General features: G+C 41.1%; 2 protein-coding genes across 5 annotated transcripts in view; both read right to left on the reverse strand.

Moving 5' to 3' along the window:
• The window catches only part of LOC118632737 (interferon-induced protein with tetratricopeptide repeats 5), a 57,862-nt gene that overhangs the window by 8,434 nt on the left and 28,087 nt on the right, over nucleotides 1–21,341 (reverse strand). Inside the window, exon 1 of one of the 3 annotated variants that reach the window (XM_036265951.1) lies at nucleotides 2,466–2,530. The exons of the other annotated variants lie outside the window; for them this stretch is intronic. Coding sequence (XP_036121844.1) covers nucleotides 2,466–2,470 — 5 coding nt within the window. The 5' untranslated portion in view covers nucleotides 2,471–2,530. Of the gene's footprint in view, nucleotides 1–2,465; nucleotides 2,531–21,341 lie in introns of those variants that run through there. 3 annotated transcript variants of the gene reach the window in all.
• Nucleotides 7,716–21,341, reverse strand: part of LOC118632739 (interferon-induced protein with tetratricopeptide repeats 1-like) — a 41,714-nt gene continuing 28,088 nt past the window's right edge. Inside the window, exon 2 of one of the 2 annotated variants that reach the window (XM_036265955.1) lies at nucleotides 7,716–10,350. In XM_036265955.1, the coding sequence (XP_036121848.1) occupies nucleotides 8,946–10,350 (1,405 nt within the window). In that variant the 3' untranslated portion in view covers nucleotides 7,716–8,945. The remainder of the gene's footprint in view (nucleotides 10,351–21,341) is intronic. The other variant, XM_036265954.1, reaches the window with a different exon arrangement.

The following is a 21,341-nucleotide window of genomic DNA, read 5'->3' on the forward strand; positions in this document are numbered from 1 at the left end:
CTTCTCTCAACCCTTCATCCAAATCCAAGAGGAAGTCCTGTTAATTCTACTGCCCAGATACATCTTAAATCTACCCACTCTCCCCCATTTCCACTGTTATTACCTAGCCTAAACCACAACTACCTTTTCTTTGAGCTGGGACAAAAATCTGGTCTCCCTGTCTCCACTCTTGGTCCCCATATAACTAGTAAACTTGAAATTATAAACCAGATTGTGTCTTAAAATCTCCAAATGGCTTCCCAACACCCTTAGAAACCATCCAGCCACACCCTACAAGTCCCTAAAGGAGCTGGCCTTGTCTAGCCATCCAACCTTCTCTCCTACTACTCTAGTCTTCCTCATTCACTGTGTTTTAAACACACTGACCTTCTTCCTATAGTGAAAGGACTTTCACAACTGTGAACTGGAATGCTCTGGTGCTAAAATTTTTGAGTGACCATCTCTTTCCTGTAACTCAGCTCAAATATTCCCTATTTAAGAGGCCACCTGAGGCAGAGCTCTCTAAAATAGCCTCCTCCATTCTAGATCCTTCTCTTAGGCCATTACACTGTTTTATTTTCCTTATAGCTCTTACTGCCTTTTGAATTATGTTGATTACTCATTTATCTACTGTTTGTCCACCTCTCCATTTATATATAAGCCCCATGAGAATAGAAACCTTGTTCTGGTTTTATTTTTTCTTCTCCTTCCCTAGTATCTATTACGTCAGGCATATAATAGAAGTTCAATAAATAAATATTTGTTGAATGAATGAAGTTATATACTGGTAGCTTCTGGCATGTCCAGTCCAGAGGTGTAGGTTTAGCATAAAGAGCAGCTGAATTTCAGATGAAGGAATTCCTGCTAGTTTTCCCCTTCCTGCTAATGGCTCCAAACTTTTTCCCACTTCAGTCTTTCCTCTCCACTTGTCTTCATATCTTGGCACGCTCTCTGTCTGGCTGTGTGTCTGGATTTCGAAAACGGGTTTGAACTGTTCCCTATGGTCCTCACCGGAAAACCTGGCATGATTACCCCTGGGTACTTTGTTCTTTTCTCTGTCCGATGTACCTGCACCAAAATCATGGGCAAAACTTGCCATGCCCTTACCAACCTGCCCAGATCCACCACTATATGAGCCTCTCAGCCTCCTGCCCATCCAGAGTAAAACGAACACTGGCCTCTGCTCTAAGGGTTTCTACCAGCTCAACCCCAAGACGACGAGGGGGGCTGTCTGGGGAATTATGAATGTGGATGGTGAGATCTGAAAGGGACATTCAACCAGCCACGGAAGCACTCTGCCCAACTGACCCACCAGAAGTTTTACTTTTTAAACTTTGTCAACTTAATTTTTTAACTTTGCCTCTGGAAAAAGCTGGCAGAGAGAGACTTTCGTGTCTGAAAAGGCAACATTTATCTTTTAGTAATTTTCTTCCCAGTTAGAAGCAGTCTTTCATTGTCCTTGAGAAACAGTACCCAATGGGATCCATCCCTCTTCCACCCCACCCTACATAAACATATTCAGTGCACCGCCCCCCCTTTTCCCCCTCGTTTTTTCAGGCCCTTCCAGATACCTCCCTCCCTTCCACAAATGTTAGAAGTTAGGGACTTATTATTATTATTACTATTTTACTTCTAATAATAGGCCTAAGAGATGGATGCCATTAATTTTCGACAGATAAGAAACAGACTCACAGTTTAAACATCTTGGCTTTGGGTCACCCAACTAGTAGAACAAAGGGTTACCTGCTTCAGGCGCCCACGATCTTAACCTCTCCTTCCTCCGCTTTATAAACGCAAATGGTTCACTAACCACGCTCAGGGGCAGGATGCTAACCCCGAGGGTACCAGAAAGGGCACGAAAACGGCACCATCACCGTCAATCAGGAAAGGGGACGGATCAAGAAACCCTCGTAAAGTAGCGGTTTGGGCGGAACAATAAAAATCTGTGCGTGGTTCAGAAAAGGTAGCTCGCGGGAAGGGAAGAGCTCGGGCCCAGAAACCAGAAAGGCAAAATGGCAGGAGACGCCTGTGCCGCCTGGGGCTGCGGCCAAACTGCGGCTGCCGACGGGAGGGAAGGGCAGCTGCAGGCCGGGGGAGGGAGGACGGCGATCGGCCTGCGGAGGCCCGTGCCACGTAGAGGCCCCGCCGGAGCGCCCTCGGCCACCACGCTCGGCCGCCGCCTCCGCAGAAGAGCCGCAGCGGGAGGACAAGCCTCCGGGCGCGGCGCCTGGACACTCGGCCGACAGTCCCGACCGCAGAAGCCTCGGAGGATGGGGACTCCGGAGAAGGGTGGGTTCGGACACCCTCCCCGAGAGGCCCGATTTCAGGCCCGGGACCTGGACAGGGCTCCCGGGGGCGCGGGAGGGGGCGGGGGGCTCGGCCTCTTCCCGGGCCGCAGCGCTGCGCTGGAAACGGAATAAAAGAAAACGCCGGTTTGAAACAAAGGCCTAGGCGGAGTGCGGGCGGAGAAGCGGGACAGCCTTTACCTCATGGTGGCCGGGCTCTGCGGGTCGTCCTGGCAGGCGGAGGTCCCCTCGGGCTTTCGGCTCGGGACCGGGATGCTGCTCTGCTGCGCGGCGGGGCGCGTGCGCGTGCGCGTGGGTGCGGCGACGGGCGCGCGCCTCCCGCGTGGCGTCCGCAGCGCTAGGTCGGTGCCAGGGCGTTTGTCTTTGTTAAAGGCAGGACCCGAGCGAGAGGAGAACACCAGAAGGTGAATCTGATCCCCGACCAGGCGGAGTCCAGCTCCACGAAAAGGAAACTTCTGGAAGGGATGAGTAGGGACCCCTTACCTTCCAATCCCTCCCTGTCCCAGGGGCGGATTTAGGGGAGACGTTTGCGGAGCTCAGGGTCGTTCGTTTAGAGTTGAATTTGCAGCTGTGCCTCTGGACCTTAGTCTCCCTGAGTCCCCGTGACACTAGATTAGCCTTTTCAAAAATAATAAAATCACAGGATAATGTTAAGTGCTATTTTTGTTGTGAGGGGGCAGTGATATTCTTTCCAGCTTTGTGCATCCTGATCTGCAACTGGAGAACCTGTCTTGATTCAAGAAATAACATTGCAATGATGTGTGTGCCTCTGTGCCATTATTTCCATTGAGTAAACTTAGATACATTTTTGGGTCAAAATGTACATGTACTTTAAATTTTGGTAGGTACTGCCGAATAGCTTTGTAGAGAGGTTTATACACCCCTACTCACAATTGTATAGTATTTGCCTTCCCTGCTCTTGCTAACAGTGCTTCCTGTAATAAGTTCCCAGTAAAGGTGGGGGTGGCATTGCCAATCTAAGCCAAAAGGGCCAAATATCCATACACTAAAAGTTTTGTTCCCTTTGACTTCAATCATGCATTCATTCATTTAATAAATTTTATTGAACTGCTAAGAGCCACAGCAGACACTGTTGATAAGAGCATTGAATGAAACAGATAAGGGATCTACCTTTGTGGAGTTAGTTTCTAGTGCGTGAGATGAAGATAAAGAACAAATAAAACATATGTAGATGGTTCTATGGCAAAAAAACAACAACAAAACGGAGTGTTGGAGTTCAGGGTATTTTGCTTTACAGATATGTGGGTGAGGGAAGGTACCGAAAGTGGCAATTGAGCGAAAGAGTAGTGAATGAGTGGGATACTCGGTTAGGGAAGAGGGCTCCAAGCAGGGGAAACAGTAAGCATACAGGCCTGGAGGTAGGAGCAGAGTTGGCTGGCCTGATAGTGTGGTTGGAGTGGAGAGAGCAGGGAAAAGTTGTAAGACATGAGATCAGAGAGGTAATGGGTGTGGTGGTGGCTTGTAGGCTATTGTCATATTTATGTTAAGTAGGAAACCACATTTTGGAAAGGTACTGAACGGTTTCAGTAGAAAAATAAACTTAAAATTTTCTTCTTACCAAGGATGTAGTAAAGCTTAATAGAGCTCTACTGTTTGAAAAAATTTCCAGTGCCTTGACCATACTTTTACTTTCTTGTTCCTACTTCTTTCCTTTTCTTTCTCTCAGCTGTATCTGGTCCAAGAGATAGTCTCTGCTTATTGAGGTTTAAATGAATAGCAAGCAATCAGTGGTAAAAATCAAAGGAAGAAAACCTGGTTATCTATTATATGTTTTAGAAATTCAAATTCAGAAAGACAAAGCCATCTATAAACATTTTAAAGGAATATACATTTTCAGGATTGAGAAGAATGTCCTGGCTATTGAGTGGATGTTGAACATGCTGACATTACTAGATTGGATTTAAGTAGCAATTGTTTTTTCAGACTATTGGATCGGGTGGATTCTTGGGAAAATCAATAGTGTATTGTCCTTTGAATTTCTTCTTATGAACATGTAAAACACAGCAACAGGAGAAAAAGGGAAATAAAGGGTCAAACATGTCAATTGATCTAAAATCTACTTGGGAAACTGAAACTTAAGTAATAAGTAGGTATTCCTCAAGTTTCAGAATAAACACTCATTTTTAATGGCTCTTCCGGAAAATAGATGTAAGTCAGAGTTTCTCAGCCTTGGTACTATTGACATTTAGGCTGGATAATTCTTTGCTGTGGGAAGCTGTCCTGTGCATTGCAGGATGTTTACCCAGCATCTTTGCATATACCCACTAGATGTCAGTAGAGCCCTGCAGTTGTGAAAACTAACATTGTCTCCAGATGTTGGCTAAAGGCAACTTCCTTTTGCCCTGAGAACAGAATCCTCCTCTTCCCTCTTCCCTTCCCTCCACCTCAGCTGAAAAACATTGCTACATATAATGCCCTCATATATACTCCTAATTGTTTTATTTTATTTTTTTATTTTTTTATTTTTTTTTTATCCTCACCCGAGGACATTTTTCCATTTTTTGTACAGAGTGGGAGGGAGAGAGAGGAAGAGAGAGAGAGGGAAACATCGATGTGAAAGGGACACATCGAGTGGCTGCCACCCGCACGACCAACCAGGGCCGGGGACAAACTGCAACCGAGGTACATGCCCTTAGCGGGAACCGAACCCGGGTCTCTCCGGACCGCAGGCGGACGCTCTAACCGCTGAGCCAAACTGGCCAGGGCTACTCCTAATTGTTTTAAAAATTAGTTTTCACAGCACAGCCTGCAAGAGCTAGGAGGTGAACTTAGGTAGGAGAGAAAAAGTTGAATACAGATTAATTCAGTGTTAGAATTCAGGAAGAGGCCAGGGTGAAAGAATGGACATCAAGGGGAATGTAATGGAAGGCATACTCCCTTGAGCATGGGACTCCAGAGTGGAGGTGTCTGTGTCACATTTGGTCTGGCTGGGGACAAGATGCAGAGCTGTGGACACACACTGAAGGTGGCTAATTCAAGGTGGAGCAAGATATAGGGTAGATTCGGTCCTTAGTCCCAATACAGTTTCACCTCTAGCAGCACCATGACAATGGAGATATTGGTGGCCAGGGTGATCCCCAAGGAGCTGTAGCCTGCAATGTAGATAGCAATTAGGAAAGACCTGGGCTAGGATACCTATCACAGTAGTAAATGGCAGAAGCTGTTAACTTGGACGGATCCCTGGGCACTTTGAGAAATCTTGAGTGGCAGGATCTCTAAATAAGGATAACTGCAGTCCTGTCAGTTAGTTATGTGAGGGTAACAAACTCCTGAAATTCAATTATCCATTTAAAGAGACCTCTTGGCAATTCCTGGAGATCTTCATGTATAAGCTCAGTAATAGTATTTTCTATACCAGAGAATATCTATTTTTCTGGATTTGCTGCTTATTGTTTCTCTCTGCAAGCATTCAAGCTATCCCACACTTTAATTTTACTGAGCTCTTTCAGAGCTGGGAAGGATGGAACACAGAGATGGTATTAGGTCATAAAACACACTAATGATGTCCGGCTGGTGTGGCTCAGTGGTTGAACGTCGACCCATGCACCAAGAGGTTGCCGGTTCGATTCCCAGTCAGGACATATGCCCAGGTTGTGGGTTTGATCCCCAGTGGCAAGCATGCAGGAGGTGGCCAATCTATACTTTCTGTCATCGACGTTTCTATCTCTCTCCCTCTTCCTTCCTCTATCTCTCAAATCAGTAAAGAAAAAAAAAAAAAGTTAAAAAAAAAAAACCACACTAACGAACCCTGTTCTCTGGAGATTATCAAACACATATCACAGGAACACATTACATAATCCAGAGACTTATAGTGTATTAATGAGCTCTCCTTTCTGGGTGCAAATGATGCATAGCAATTCCTGGGAAGAGTTACCTAATGGAGAATCAACCAATCCAACAATTATTTAGTTTTAATGTTTCTGACTCTGGGAGAGTTGGCAGTGGTTAGATTTATCTTAGCACCACACAGCCTCCCTCTCTCCCAAACTCAGTGTTTTCAGAGAACTGCGTGGATTGCCTTTCTCTGTTGTTAGTGGGAATGGGTTTCTTAGAACGCTGCTGGAATAAGCATTTCTGGAGGCCCCTATGGGAGAATGAGATATGGTAAAAAGCTTTATTTGTGTAAAGTTACATTCCTTGGTTTGCAAAGTCCCATTTTCCTTAAACCAGTCCTGGAAAATATGCAGCTGTGGATTCAGCAGAGCCAGAAGTAGGGCCAGTGTCCAGAGTTTCCATTCCATGGTGGAGTTGAGTCCAGCAGTGTCACAGTCTATTGGTCCATTGTGTGGGGGGTCCACATGGCTGTGGGACACATGGGCAAGTGGAGGAGTGGGACAGCCCCACAAGTCAGGAGTCAGGTGCAGCAGTAAGAGTGCAAGAGAGAGAACTCCCTTTGTTTAGCGGTTTAAACATCAAATCTTCCCTTGCTTGCAGTGGCCATGACTATTCTGGCCAATGATTCGTTCCCAGTTGTGATTGACAGGCAAGCATCTTCTCTCATCACCCAGACCTTACTGGGCATGCTTCTAAACTGCCTCTGTCCCTCCAGTCCCTTCCCCCGTGGATCTGTGGGGAATAGTCCTGGAGAGTGTTAAACTGCAGCTTCCTGGCAAAACTGTACAAATGGCATGCCTGTATTATCTGGCCTTCCCTTTGCTCCTTTCCTGTTAATTAATAACCAGGCTATCACAACAGTAAGGTATTTTGTGAAATCTAATACATCTCTAGTTTTAGTGATAAGAAAGTACGAAAGATTGCTTCTGTATAAGTCTGATGCCTCCCCTCACTGACAGAAATTTTACTCACTCTAATTCCTATAAAATTTCAATAGCAATTCAAAGCCCAGCCCAATATTCCTTGTGGACTTGTATTCTCATGGATTTAGGAGTTCCCACCAAGAAGTGAAGGGAACCTAGAAGCTGGTTAATATACAAAAGGATTTTCCCCAAAGATTTTCTCTGGAGGAAGTATGGCTGTACCAACAACTAATTTCAGTCCAATGAAACCCATTTCAGACTTCTGACATACAGAACTTTCAAATAACAAATCTGTGTATTTTTAAGCCAGTAAGTTTGTGGTAATTTTTTTACAGTGCACAATAGGAAATTAATATATTCTCCCCTAAAACATATACAGCAATAAAAAAAAATGACATTGCTTTCTTATTTTTTCCTTTTAAAAATATTATTTGTTGTAGATTACCTTTCAATAAAATGTCATAATCAACGGTGATTGCCACAAGTGATCTTACAGATCATTTAGCATATTTCATATTTCTTTCTTTTTTAAAATATTTTTTATTGACTTTTAAAGAGAGGAAAGGAGAGGGAGAGAGAAGCATTGATGTGAGAGAAACTTCTATTGGCTGCCTCCTGCACGCCCCCTACTGGGGACTTAACCCACAGTCCGGGCATGTGCCCTGACTGGGAATGGAACACCTGACCTCTTGGTGCATGGGAGGATGCTCAATTCACTGAGCCACACCAGCTGGGCTGTTTCATATTTCTTGATCTAATTATATAAATAGCAGCAATTGACCGAATAAATAATGTTTCAAACAAACTAGCAGAAATCAAGAGAAACTATTTGGAACAGCTGACAAGAAATTAAATTTCAAGTATCTTCATGAAGAAACCTGACCTTTGATTGATTGTGTCATTGTTTTACTGTCTGTCTCTCTCACTAGACTGTAAACTATATGAGGTTTGGGCAAAATGTCTGGTTCTTTGTTTTTTCTTTTTCACTGAAGGAGTAGAATATGCCACCCCCAAGATGCCACATAATTTTGAGCTGAAGGCAGTTGAGAAGCAGATATAAAAAAGCTCTCTCCCATCACCCATCTGTGTAAAAGTAGCACATAAATCCATGAAGGTGTCCCACCTCCCCTGCCAGGAAAGACAAGTGAATCACCTGCAACAACTCACTTAGCCCAGTCACTACCAAAGGCATCTACATAACAAACCTTACTAACTAGCAGCTGTCTTCCAGTAGTTTTCCCCTTCCTACAATTCGGCACCCTAGAAACTCAAAAGTTCTTTTTCTTTGTCTTATCACTTCTCTGAAAATTCATTGTTTTTTTGTTAAGATGTTATATAAGCCCAAGATCTAACCACCCCTTTAATGGTGAGTACTCCTCACTGGATATTGCCACCAGTATGTGAAATGCACATCTTAATGAACTTTTGTTTGTTTTTCTCTTGTTATTCTGTCTTTTCTTAGTCTAATTTATGAGGCCCCAGTCAAGAAACCTAAGAGGGGTAGAGAAAAAGGATTTTCCTTACATCACCATAATATATTTGGTATCTAGCACTGAAAACTATGTGTTGATCAAATGAATGATTCATTTTACTTTATGTAAGTACAGTGTTTTATTTGTTGCAAATCTACTTAACAAAATGTTTTCTACTATATAGCATTCACAGAGAAAAGGTACATCTCTTTCTTACACAGAGACATGTGTAATCTGTTTCATTTTCTGAATACAGGTAGTATTTTATCAGTTTTGAGTAATTGTTCAAAAATTACATGTTTCTGAAAGCAGCAAGCAGAAACGATGATTAGTACACATTAACATAAAATCAAATGAAATGTGAAAGTGGGCCATATTTCAGCACCTAAGGGACATGTCCCACACACTTCTCACTCATTAGCCAGCCTCAGGGCCTGCTCATAACACTCCAGGGCTTTGTTCATTTCTCCTTTCAGTTTGTAGATGAACCCAAGGATGCTCAAGCTTTCTATGTCCTCTGCATTTCTTCGATGTTTCTTTAAAATTAATTTCTCCAAACTAGTGATACTTCTATCTCTTACTACTGTTGGCTTTTCAATTTTTATTGCTTTCAAATAATAGATCATTGCACTGACTTCAGATTTCCTTTGAAATTCCTGATATCGACCGTGGTGGAGATATAACTCTTGCAGTTTTTCATCTTCAAGTGGTGTCATGCGGAACACTTTTTGATAAAGATCATCAGTTTTTGCGTAGTCGCCTGCTTCTATGTACATATCTGCTAGGTGTATATAAGCAATGTCAAATGTTGGCTTTTGTTCCAGAGCAAATTCAAAATGAGATATGGCTAATCTGGTTGTTTTGTTGATGTTTTCTCTGTCCTGTCCTCTAGGCTGCCAATTTGCCGTTTTCTTCATTTGAATAACTTTTGCTCTATAGCAAAGCCCTATCTGGTGATGCAAGAAGGCAGAGGAGGGTGTTGCCCGCAAAGCGGTTTTTAAGAGCTGAAGAGCTTTTTCTATAGAACCTTTTCTTCGATAAAACTTGGCCGCATATCGTAAGACATAGGTCTGTGAAGATGTGTCGGTCAGTGCTTTTTCAATGTACTTTTCTCCCTCAGCTTCTCGATTGAAATCCTGCAGCTTCAAGGCAAGGAGAGCCTTAATATATGCATCTTCTGGATTTAGCCTGACGGCCCGTTCTAGGGGCTGCAGACAATATGCCTCATCGATCTGTGATGTTTTGGTAAAGCCATCCAGACGATACATAACAATTGCATAGCCAGTGTTGAATTCAGGGTTTTCAGGGTCCACTTCCAGAGCCTTCTCAAAGCAGGCTTTAGCCCGTTCATAATTCTTTCCTCCACATTTCAGCAAGGCCCATCCTTCCTCACTGTCCATCTCTGGACTCTCCATTGTGTAGCAGGAGGGACTGGCAAACTTCTTGCAAGTGGCCTCCACCTTGTCCAGGTAAATCTGGGCGTCTGGCAGTCTGCCCATGTGGTAGTACAGCCAGGCATAGTTGCCCCAGTTGACCAAACTGCTCACATCTGACTGGTCGGCGTGTTCTGTCTGGATTAAGTCTTCAGCTTCTTTCAAACACTCCAGGGCTTCCTTATTCTGACCTTTCAGGTGTTTCACATAGGCCAGTAGGTTGTGTATTCCCACATTGAATTTTGTGTCTAGGAAATCAATCTCATCGAAGACCCTGTTTTCTAAATCAGGCAGTTCAGTGTCTTCAATCAGCAACTTCCATGTAAAGTGACATCTCAATTGCTCCAGCCTAGCTTTGATCTGATCTTCATCAGCATTTTTACTATGGAAACAAAAGCAGATTTTTTAAAATCTTTACCCAAGGATATTTTCCCACTTCAGATAGAGTGGGAGGAAGGGAGGAAGAGAGAGAGATTCATTGATGGGATAGAGACACATGGACTGGTTGCTTCCCTCACAACCCTGACCAGGGCTGGGGGCTGAACTGAAAGCAAGGTACGTGCCCTTGACCAAAATTGAACTCGCAACTCTTTGGTCCATGGGCCGATGCTCTAACCAATGAGCCCAACTGGCCAGGGCAAGCAGATTTTCTTTGTTAGGTGAGGAATAGATAATGGAAAGAAGCCAAATAAAATACTTCATATCTATAGCTTAGTCTTGAAAAGGACATACCTGCCTTGATTTTCTAAATTTCTCTACAGTTGACCCTTGAGCAACATGGGTTTTAACTGGCTGGATCTACTTGTACCTGGAATTGTTTCAATATAGTTGCCCCTCCCTATCAGAGGTTTCACATGCAGGGATTCAACCAGTTGTGGAGGGAAAACTGTATATTTGCATTCCCAAATGGGGATGAAAAATATTCCTGTTTTTGATCTATGGTGGGTTGAATCCTCAGATGCCAAGGGTTGACTATAGAGTTTTTGACTGTGTAGGGATGGGGGATTGGGGTGGGGTTGGCATCCCTACCTTCCTCATTGTTCAAGGGTCAATTGTATTTCTAACAACTGTATGAAGTTTGAATATAATTTGCTTACCTCCATAGGCTGGCTCCAGCACTTTTTATCCAAGTAATCTTTTTATGCTTCAGAATCCCATTTGTGAAATGGGAATAATAATACTTATGACAATGGGTTTGGTGAGGATTAATAAGTCATATATGTAAAGCATAGAGCATATTGTGTGCTATATAAGAGTCCTGACCCTGGCTGGGTAGCTCAGTTGGTTAGAGCATCTTCCTGGTATTCCAAGGTTGCTGGTTCAATCTCTGGTCAAGGCACATATAAGAATCAACAATGAATGTATAAATAAGTGGAACTGGAACAACAAATTGATATTTCTCTCTCTCTCTCAAATCAATAAATAAAATTTAAAAAAAAGAGTTTTCTATTTTCATATTAATATAATTTAGATAGAGCCCAGGTAGAAATGTAGAACTTCAGGACTTAGTCTGCAGGTTATGCAACAAATAAGACCACCTAAAAAAAGATAATTTTGACCAATTATTTTTTCCACTTACTATTTGGAAATAATTATAGATTCACAGAAAGTTGCAAAGGTAGTACACACTGTCAGTGTACCCTTCACCCAGTTTCTCCCGATGATTATATCTTATACAGCTATAGTACAATATCAAAATTAGGAGATTGGAATTGGTAAATATGTGTATAGTTCTATGTCACTTTATTACATGAGTAAATCCATGGAACTACCACCTCAATCAAGATACAGAACTATCCCACCACCCCAAAGATCCCCCTATACTATCTCTTTATAGTCACATATGTCTCCTCCTTCCCTCCCCTGAAATCCCTAGCCTCTGAGAGCCACTAAGTTGTTCTTTATCTCTATAATTTTGTCATCTCAAGAGTGTCGCATAAATGGAATCCTACAGTATGTGACCTTTGGAGATTGGCTTTTTTCATTCATCATTGACACTTTAGTTGTTTCCAGTTTGGGCCTATTACAAATAAACTGCTATGGACAGTTGTATATAAGCTTTTGCCTGTATAAACAAAAACAAACAAAATAAATTTTCACTTCTGAAGGATAAATGACCAGGGGTGCAATAGCTAAGTCATATGATAGGTGTGTGCTTATGTTTTTAGGAAACTGCTAAACTATTTTCCAGAGTGTTATATCACTTTACGTTCCTATTAGCAATGGATGAATGTTCCAGTTCTTTGGATCCTTATCAGCATTTGTTTTTTTCACTTTAAAAAAAAAATTTTAGCCCGGCCTGGAGGTTCATTGGTTGAGTGTCAACTCGGGCATCAAGATGTCATGGGTTCGACTTCCGGCAGGGCACATGCCCAGGTTGTGGGCCCGATCCCCAGGGGGGAGCATGCAGAAGGCGGCCAATTAGTGTTCTCTCTCATGGATGTTTCTATCTCTCTCTCCCTCTTCCTTCCTCTCTCTCTAAAAATCAATAGAGAAAAAAAATTAAATAAAAATTTAGCTCTTCTAATAGGTGTGTTATAAGCTCTCATTGTGGTCTTTGCATTTCCCTAATGGCTAGTGGTGTGGAACTTGTTTTCATGTGTTTATTTGGCATCCACATATACTCCTTGGTGAAATATCTCTTCATATCTTTTGCCTATTTTCTTTATCTTTTTCTTTTTTATCCTCACCTGATGACATTTTTGCATTTATCTTTAGATAGAGTGGGAGAGAGAGGGAGGAAGAGAGAGAGAAACATCGATGTGAGAGCGACAGATACATAGACTGGTTGCCACCTGCACTACCCCAATCAAGGCCGGGGACAAACTGCAACTGAGGTACATGCCCTTAGCAGGAACAGAACCAGGGTCTCTCTGGTCCTTAGGCCGACACTCAAACCACTGAGAAAACCGGCTAGGGCTTTTTGCCTATTTTCTAATTGAATTGTTTTTTATTGTTGGGTTTTAAGATTTCTCCGCCCCCATCATTGACCCCCTCCTCCATGTTCCCACTCCTCTTCTGCTTTCCCCAAAATATTGTCTGTGTATATTGGCTATGCGTATATACCTATAAGTTTTTTGGTTTATTGTTGGGAGCCAGTTGGATGTCTGACAGAGTCCACAGAGCCTGGAAGTCTAGAGTCAGAGACTCGACCTCTCCCACAATCTCAAGGAATTAGGCCTGCATTGTGTTTGTGCAGCTCAGGGTTAAGTGTGACCTAATGTACCTTGAAATCCCTGCGATAACAGACTGGGTGTGCCTGGGTGCTCCTGTTATCCTCAAGGCAAACAAATTCTATACAGCATTGTTGTAGCCCCGGGCATTATATCAAGAAGATCCTGCTTTCTTACTCACTAAACTTTTGCTGTAAGGTATAAAAGGCATGTAATAAAGCATATTGAGGCTGATCCTGCTGAGGACAGTCCTCCTGATCCCATATCTGTGTCTTTGTCTTCATTCCCACCGCTGGAACTCAGGGACTCTGCTGTCCAGGCTGGTTCCTGGCACTTTATCTCTTCCCATCCCCCTCACCCTCTTCCCTCTGATGTTTGTCAGTCTGTTCCCTGCTTCCATGTCTCTGGATCTATTTTGTTTTTAATTTATTGATTTTTTAATCCTCACCTGAGGATATTTTTTTCCCATTTATCTTTAGATAGAGTGGGAGGGAGGGGGGAAGAGAGAGAGAAACATCAGCTGGTTGCCTCCCACATGACCCTGACCAGGGCTGGGACTGAACCAAAACCAAGGTGTGTGACCTTGACCGGAATTGAACCTGAGACTATTTGGTCCATGGGCCAACGCTCTAACCGCTGAGGTAAACCAGCCAGGGCTCTGGATCTATTTTGATCGACAGTTTATTTTGTTTAGGATATTCCATAAATAATTAGAACATGTGTTGAGAATTCATTATAGATTCTAGATATTAATCTTTTGTGAGGTTTGTGGTTTTCAAGTACTCAGTGTGTAGCTTGTCTTTTTATTCTTTAATAAGGCCTTTTGACTAGTAAATGTTTTTACTTTTGATGAAGTATAATTTATTGATTTTTTTTTTCTCTCTTATGGATCATGCTTTTGGTATCATGTCTAGGAAGTCTTCACAAAGCTCAAGTTCCTAAAAATTTCTCCTATTATTTCTTCTACAATTGTATAATTTTGCATTTAAATTTATGATCCATTTTTAGTTAATTTTTGCATAAATTATGAAGATTAGGTGGGTAGCTTTTTTTTTAACCTGGGGATATCTAATTTCTCAAGCACCATTTATTGAAAGATTCTTCTTCCTCCATTGAATTGCTTTTGCACCTTTGTCAAAAATCTGTTGGCGGTACTTGTGCAAGACTTTCTGTGTTCCTTATTCCACTGATCTCTGCTTATCCCTTCACCCCAATACCATAAATCTTGCTTACTATATGTAATCAGTCTTAAAATTAGATAGGGCAACTCCTCTCACTTTATTCTTTTTCAAAATTGTTATTCTAGTTCCTTTGCTTTTCTATATAAATTTTAGATTAATATTGTCTGTATCTATGAAAAATCTCAATGGATTTTTATATCAATTAGGGGAGAATTGATATTTTTACTATGTTAAGTCTTCTAATACATAAACATGCTATATCTCTGTTTATTTAAATATTCTTTGATTTCTTGCATCAGCATTTTATAGTTTTAGGCACTCAGGTCTTGTACTTGTTATGTTAAATGTACACTGAAGTATTGCTTTTTGAGCAATTTAAAATTATATTGTACAGTACTTTTAATTGAGTTTCCAAAGTTCATTGCTAGTATATAGATATATAGATATACAACTTTTTTTTTTTTATCCGAGGACATTTCTGCATTTATCTTCAGATACAGTGGGAAGGAGAGAGGGAGAAAGAGCGAGAGAAACATTGATGTGAGAGAGACGCATTGACTGGCTGCCACCCACAAAACCCTATGGGGCTGGGGACAAACTGAAACCGAGGTACATGCCCTTAGCGGGAACCGAACCCGGGTCTCTCTGGTCCATGGGCCGACGCTCTAACTGCTGAGCCAAACCGGCCAGGGCAACGTTTTTTTTAAAAAATGTCCGTCTTATATCCACAACTTTGGTGAATTCACTTGTTAGTTCTAGGAGTTGTTTTATAGATGCCTTCGGATTGTCTTTTCAGACCATGGCATCTGTAAATAGGGACACTTTTATTTTTCTTTCTGATTTATAGACCTTTTATTTCCTTTTCTGCTTAGGGAGAACTTTCTTTACCTGTTCCTTTAGGCTGGGTGAGCTGGTAACAAATTCTTAATTTTCCCTCATCTAAGAATATATTGATTTTCTCTTCATTCCAGAAGAATATTTTTTTTGCTGGATATAGAATTCTGGGTTGAAAGTTCTTTTTCTTTAGCACCTGAAAAATGTTGGGCTTCTTTCTTCCAGACTTAATGGTTTCTAACAAGAAATTAGCTGCTATTAGAATTGTGGGGTTTTTTTTTTCTTTTTCTTTTATAGGTAAGGTGTCTTTTCTCTCTAATAAGTTCATGCTTGTTTTTCTTTGTCTTTGGTTTTCAGAATTTTGACTATGTGTTGGATTTCTTTGGGTTTCTTCTGTTAGAGTTTGCTCAGCTACTTGAAATTTGTTTCAGATGGGACAGTTTCTAGCATTCTATATTTAAGTTCATAAAGTCTTTCCTCTGTCCTCTCAGGTCTGCTGTTGAGCCCATCATTGAAATTTCATTTTAGCTATTGTACTTTTCAGTTCTAAAATTCCCATTTGGTTCTCCTTTATAGCTTCTGTTTCTTTTCTGAGACTTTCTGTATTTTCCCTTGTTTTGGGTGTGTCTACAATTTCTCACCAACACATTTGTATGATCGTGAGTCTAAAATCCCTGTTAGATAATACTAACCTCTGTGCCATTTTAGTGTTGTCTGATTATTCTTTCTCATTCACATTGAGATTTCCTGGTACTTTGTATCACAAGCAATTGTAAGTTGAAACCTGGACATTTGGGTGTTATATTATGAACCTCTGAGTCACATTTAAATCTTTTAGCAGGCCTCCTCTAATACCACTGTGCTAGGGGAAAGGGGAGGACACCTCATTCCACACTGCCAGGTCAAGGTGGAAACCTGTTTACACACATGTCTTTTATTAATACTTTATGGGAGGCCTGGGCTCCTAATTATTCCAGGATGCAGGTGGCAGTTCAGACTCCCTCCGGGCCTCTGCTGGTACCGCCCTGGCTGGGAGGAGCAGGTGTGCCTTGTTACTCTTCCCCCCGTGGCCTTAACTGGTGTTGAGAAATAAGGTGAGTAGAAAATGCTGAACTCCACTAGGCCTCTGGGTGGTGGTGAAAAGCCTGAACTTCCTAGGCCTTTCTTATATCACCTCCGTGGAGAGTGAGAGGGCACCTCATTACTACCAGGTAGGGGTTGATGTTCAGAATCCCTTTGTGGCCTTCACTGATGTTGCAGAGAGGGACCCTTGCTACCACCCCAGTGGGGATGAAAGTCTATACTCCACTTTGCCTTCTGGCGCTGCCTTGGTGGAGGCCAGGGAAGGGAAAGAGTTGGATGCCTAGCTCTAGCCTGGGAAGAGTAGACGTCTAGGCTCCCCACTCAGCCTTTGCTGGCAGTGTTCAGAATGGGGCTACAGGTTTTGTTTGCTTGCTTCTGTGGAATTAGTCTGGAGTAGAATGATTGTTGTTTATAAGTTTTCTATCTTGCTAGGCTATCCCTTTCTTCGTCCTTTGGCTGGAGGGAGCAGGCTTTTCATGAGATTTTTCTGTCTCTGCCATTTGGCATTATTCGGTTACTGGCTTCTCCAGCACTCAGTCTGGGATACACACAGAAAAGAGAAAGCCCATAAAACTCACTGCAGTGTCATTCCTTGAGTTCCAAGTTTCCTAGCTGGTGTGTCTTCTTTTATTCACCATTCAGTGTGTTCTTATATCTCACATGCAGGGTTTGTAACTTACTTAGCAAGGGGAAAAGGGAAATATATATCTACTTCATCTTTCTGGAGGCAGAAGTCTTTTGCCAAGTATTAATATGGTTTACTCCACACCCATCACTAACATGGCATCAAGAGAAATTCTGCTAGAAGGTAGGTGTGTGTGTGTGTGTGTGAAGTAGGGTGAGGAAAGGGGCTGTTGATTCTTCCCCCAAGTTCTTTATTTAGTCTTGTAAGTGAAGCCATTTATTTTGTTTCCCAAGGGGAAGAAAAATTCCTCTTACTCCCTTGTAGGACATTACCAGAATAGAGAATCAGGCCTAACCAAGGTCTCGAATGGTCACGTTGGACCAGAGAATGTAAGGATGCGTTGACCTGACATGTCCTATTGGATAGAGTTAGCCAGTCTTTGGACGAGGTACTGAAGAGTGGCAGACTTCTCTCAGTGAAGGCAGATAGGCCTACTGCACTGGGAAGAGGAAACTGAGGGGAAGGAAACACTCTACATGTCCAAGTAAGGAAGGAATAGTTGTCTTTTACTGAGTAAAAATGTGGCCCGGACATTTTCTTGCTGTCTCGGTCACATTAGGCACTCGACGGTTCCCATGGGAAAGAGGCAACCAAGGTGAATATCATCTCAATGAGTAACTCCCTCACCTTTCATTCAAATTAAGTTACTTAAATACAAAAAACCACAATCAAACAATAAAAATATTAGATGCTGATCTAGAGACCACAGGTATATGCATATATGAAATCTTTCACAACAGAGAAAAGCTCAGGACCAGATGGCTTCCCTGATAAATTGCACCAAACATTTTAAGTGTCAGGAGCACAGCTGAGTTGGGAGAGAGAGATAGCTGAACTGCCAGGTGTCCAAGTAGCCAGTCAAAGCAACAAGTCCGAAATGAGAGTTAAGCCTTTAATTTTATCGCATTGATATACCTTAGAGTACAAAACTGGAGAAAAGGCCAACTCTCCTATTTCATTTCTCCCTCACAGAATGGCACACCAGTTGAAGTTTAGGTAGATCAGCACAGACATGGTTGAGAGCCCTGAACAAATGTTTCTGGTAGTTAATGGACCCTCAAGTCCAGGGAAGGGTGAGCATAAGAGTCAGGGTGGAAAAGTACTGGCTACTGAGTCATAGCGGGAAAAAGTGTCTTCAAGTTTTCCTCTTCTCTCCCCTATATGTTGGTCTCCGCAGAGGTGCCTAAAAAGACCTCTGCCCAAGGCTTCAAATGAAGAAACTAAAGAACTAAGGTGCCTTGGCTGGAATGCAATTAAGGAAAGAAGATAATAAGCCAGAAGGGCCTAAGTCATTGACCATCATTCTTTCAGAGACAGCAGTAGTTCATTGGCTGTGCCCCAAATCTGGTGTGTGACAGGCAGCCTTCCCCTGTGAGACCTGTGAGGAAAACCCTGTAGTTTCCTATGGTCAGGTCTGAAAAATCACATGTAGATTTTAAATCAGGAGTTAGACTCCTCATAAAAAAATAAAATAAGATAAAAATTAACACCAATTGTTTTTTTTTGTTTTTTTTTTATGAATTTTTATTTATTTTTTTGTTACAGATATTTTACCTTTTTACCCCATTGGCACCCCCCACCCTACCCCCCCTCCACCCTGTCCCCGGCTTAGTTGTCCATGTCCATTGGTCATGCATACATGCATATAAGTTCTGTGGTTTATCTCTTCCCACCACCCCACCCCCCATCCCCTCTTCTGAGGGATGTCAGTCTGTGCCCTACTTCCATGTGTCTGGGTCTACTGTATTCCTCAGACTGTTATGTTCATTATATTCCGTATATAAGTGAGATCATGTAACACCAATTCTTAAACTCTCTAATATATTAAATGGGAAGAACACTATACTTTCAAACTTACAAAGTCCATGAGGCCAATATTACTGTGATAACAAAGCCAAACAAAGACAAAAAGAAAAAACTCAAACTACAGATCAATTTCTCTTATAAATATTGATGCAAAATTCTCAACAAAATCCTGGCACACTGAATTTAACAGATTAATAAAAGGATTATACCCCCTGACAAAGTAGGTTGCATTCCTGGAATGCAAGAATGGTTCAATGTATGACAATCAATCAATTTAATATAGAACATTAACAGAATGAAAGAAGAATAACCACACTCATCATCTCAATTGATGTAGAGAAAGCATGTGACAAAATCCATCACCTTTTCGTGATAAAAACACTAAAAAAACTAGAATAGAAGGAAACTACTTCAACATAATAAAGGCCATATATTGAAAATCCACAACTAGTATCACTTTCAATGGTGAGAGACTGAAAACTTCTGTAAGATCAGAAACAAGGCAAGAATGCTTGCTTTTATCCCTTCTAATCAACATAGTACTGGAAGTCCTAACCAGAGTAATTAGTTAAAAAAAAAAAAAGAAGTATAATAAATCTAAATTGGAAAAGAAGAAGTAAAATATATCTCTGTTCAAAAACAATATGATCTTGTATATAGACAATCCTAAATATTACACACAAAAACTGTTAGAACTAATAAACAATTTTAGCAAAATTGTAGTATGCAAAAATCAGTTGTTTCTATATACTAGCAAGAACAATCTAAAAAGGAAAGCAATTCTATTTACAATAGCATCAAATAGAATAAACACTTAGAAATAAACTTTTGCAAGGAGACAAAAGACTTATACACTAAAAAACATTGCTGAGAAAATTAAAGAAGACACAAATAAAAGGAAAGGCATCTTGCATATATGAATTAGAAGACCTAAATTGTTAAGATGTAAATACCACCCAAAGCAATCTATAGATTCAATGCAATTCATAGCAAATCTCAATAGGTTTTTTTTTTTTTTTGCAGGATAAAAAAATTAATCTCAAAATTCATATGGAGTCTTAAGGGATCTCATATAGTTAAAACAATCTTGAAAAAGAACAAAGTTGATGGTGTAACACTTTCTGATTTCAAAACTTACTACAAAACTACAGTAGTCAAAACAGTGTGGCCTTGGCATAAAGACAGACATTTATACAAGTGGAATAGAATAGAGAGCCCAGAAATAAACCCTCACATATATGGTTGCATTAGTCAGCGAGGGCTACCATGTACCATAGATGAGGTAGCTTAAACAAAATAAATTTACTTTTTCATAGTTCTGGAGGCTGGAAGTCCTAGATGAAGGTGCCTACTGATTCCTTTCCTGGTAAGGTGTCTCTTTCTGGCCTCTGCACATGGCCTTTCCTTCATGGTTCAGGGAGAAAGAAAAAGAGTGCTTTTCCTCTTCTTACAAGGACACCAGTCCTATTGGACTAAGGATCCACCCTTATGACCTCACTTAACCTTTCTTACAGGCCCTATTTCCAAATATAGTCACATTGGGGGTCAGGACTTCTAATATGGGCTTGGAAGGTGGGGGAACACAATTCAATCTATAACAATGGTCACATAATTTTTGACACAGGTGCCAAGACTATTTAATGGGGAAATATCAGTGTTTCAACAAATGTGTTGGGAAACTGGATATCCACATGCAAAAGAATGAAATTGAACCCTTACTTTACAGCATACACACACACAAAAGGAACTCAAAATGGAACAAAGACCTAAATGTACAACCTAACACTATGAACATCTTAGAAGAAAATATAGGGGAAAAGCTCCTTGACATTGTATTTGGCAATGATTTCTTGGATATGATATCAAAAGCACAGACAACAAAAGTAAAAATAGGTAAGTTGTATGTCATCAACATTTCAAAGTTTTGTGCACTAAAGGACACTATCAATAGAGTGAAAAGAAAATTCACAGAATGAAAAAATACATTTGCACATGATATATCTGATAAGGGATTAATAAGGAGACTATATAAATGACACAACATAACAACAAAAAAAAACCAAACAACTGATTACAGAATGGGAAAAGGACTAGACTAGATAGTTTCTCCAAAGAAGATATACAGATGTCCAATAAGCACACGGAAAGATGCTCAACATCAGCATGGGTGAAATGCAAATCAAAACCATAACAAGATACCACTTCATATTCATTAGGATGACTATTATAAAAAACAAAACAGAACAGAAAATAACAAGTGTTGGCAAGGATGTGAAGAAATTAGAACCCTTGTTCATAGTGGAATGTAAAATGGGGCAGCAGCTGTGGAGAATGGTGGTGACTCCTGAAAAAATTAAGCATACAATTACCGTATGATTCCGCAATTCTACTTCTGTGTACATAACCAAAATAAGAGGAAGCAAGAACTGGAACAGATATCTGTATACTTGTACTCGTAGCAGTGTTATTCACAATAACCAAAAGATGGAAGCAAAGCAAGTGTCCGTCAATAAATGAATGGATAAAACAAAATGTCCTATATACATGCAATGGAATATTACTTAACCTTTAAAAAGAAGGACATTCTGACACATGCTACAACATGGATGAA

The sequence above is a fragment of the Molossus molossus genome, unplaced genomic scaffold (assembly GCF_014108415.1).
Source record: "Molossus molossus isolate mMolMol1 unplaced genomic scaffold, mMolMol1.p scaffold_m16_p_17, whole genome shotgun sequence".
NCBI lineage: Eukaryota > Metazoa > Chordata > Mammalia > Chiroptera > Molossidae > Molossus > Molossus molossus.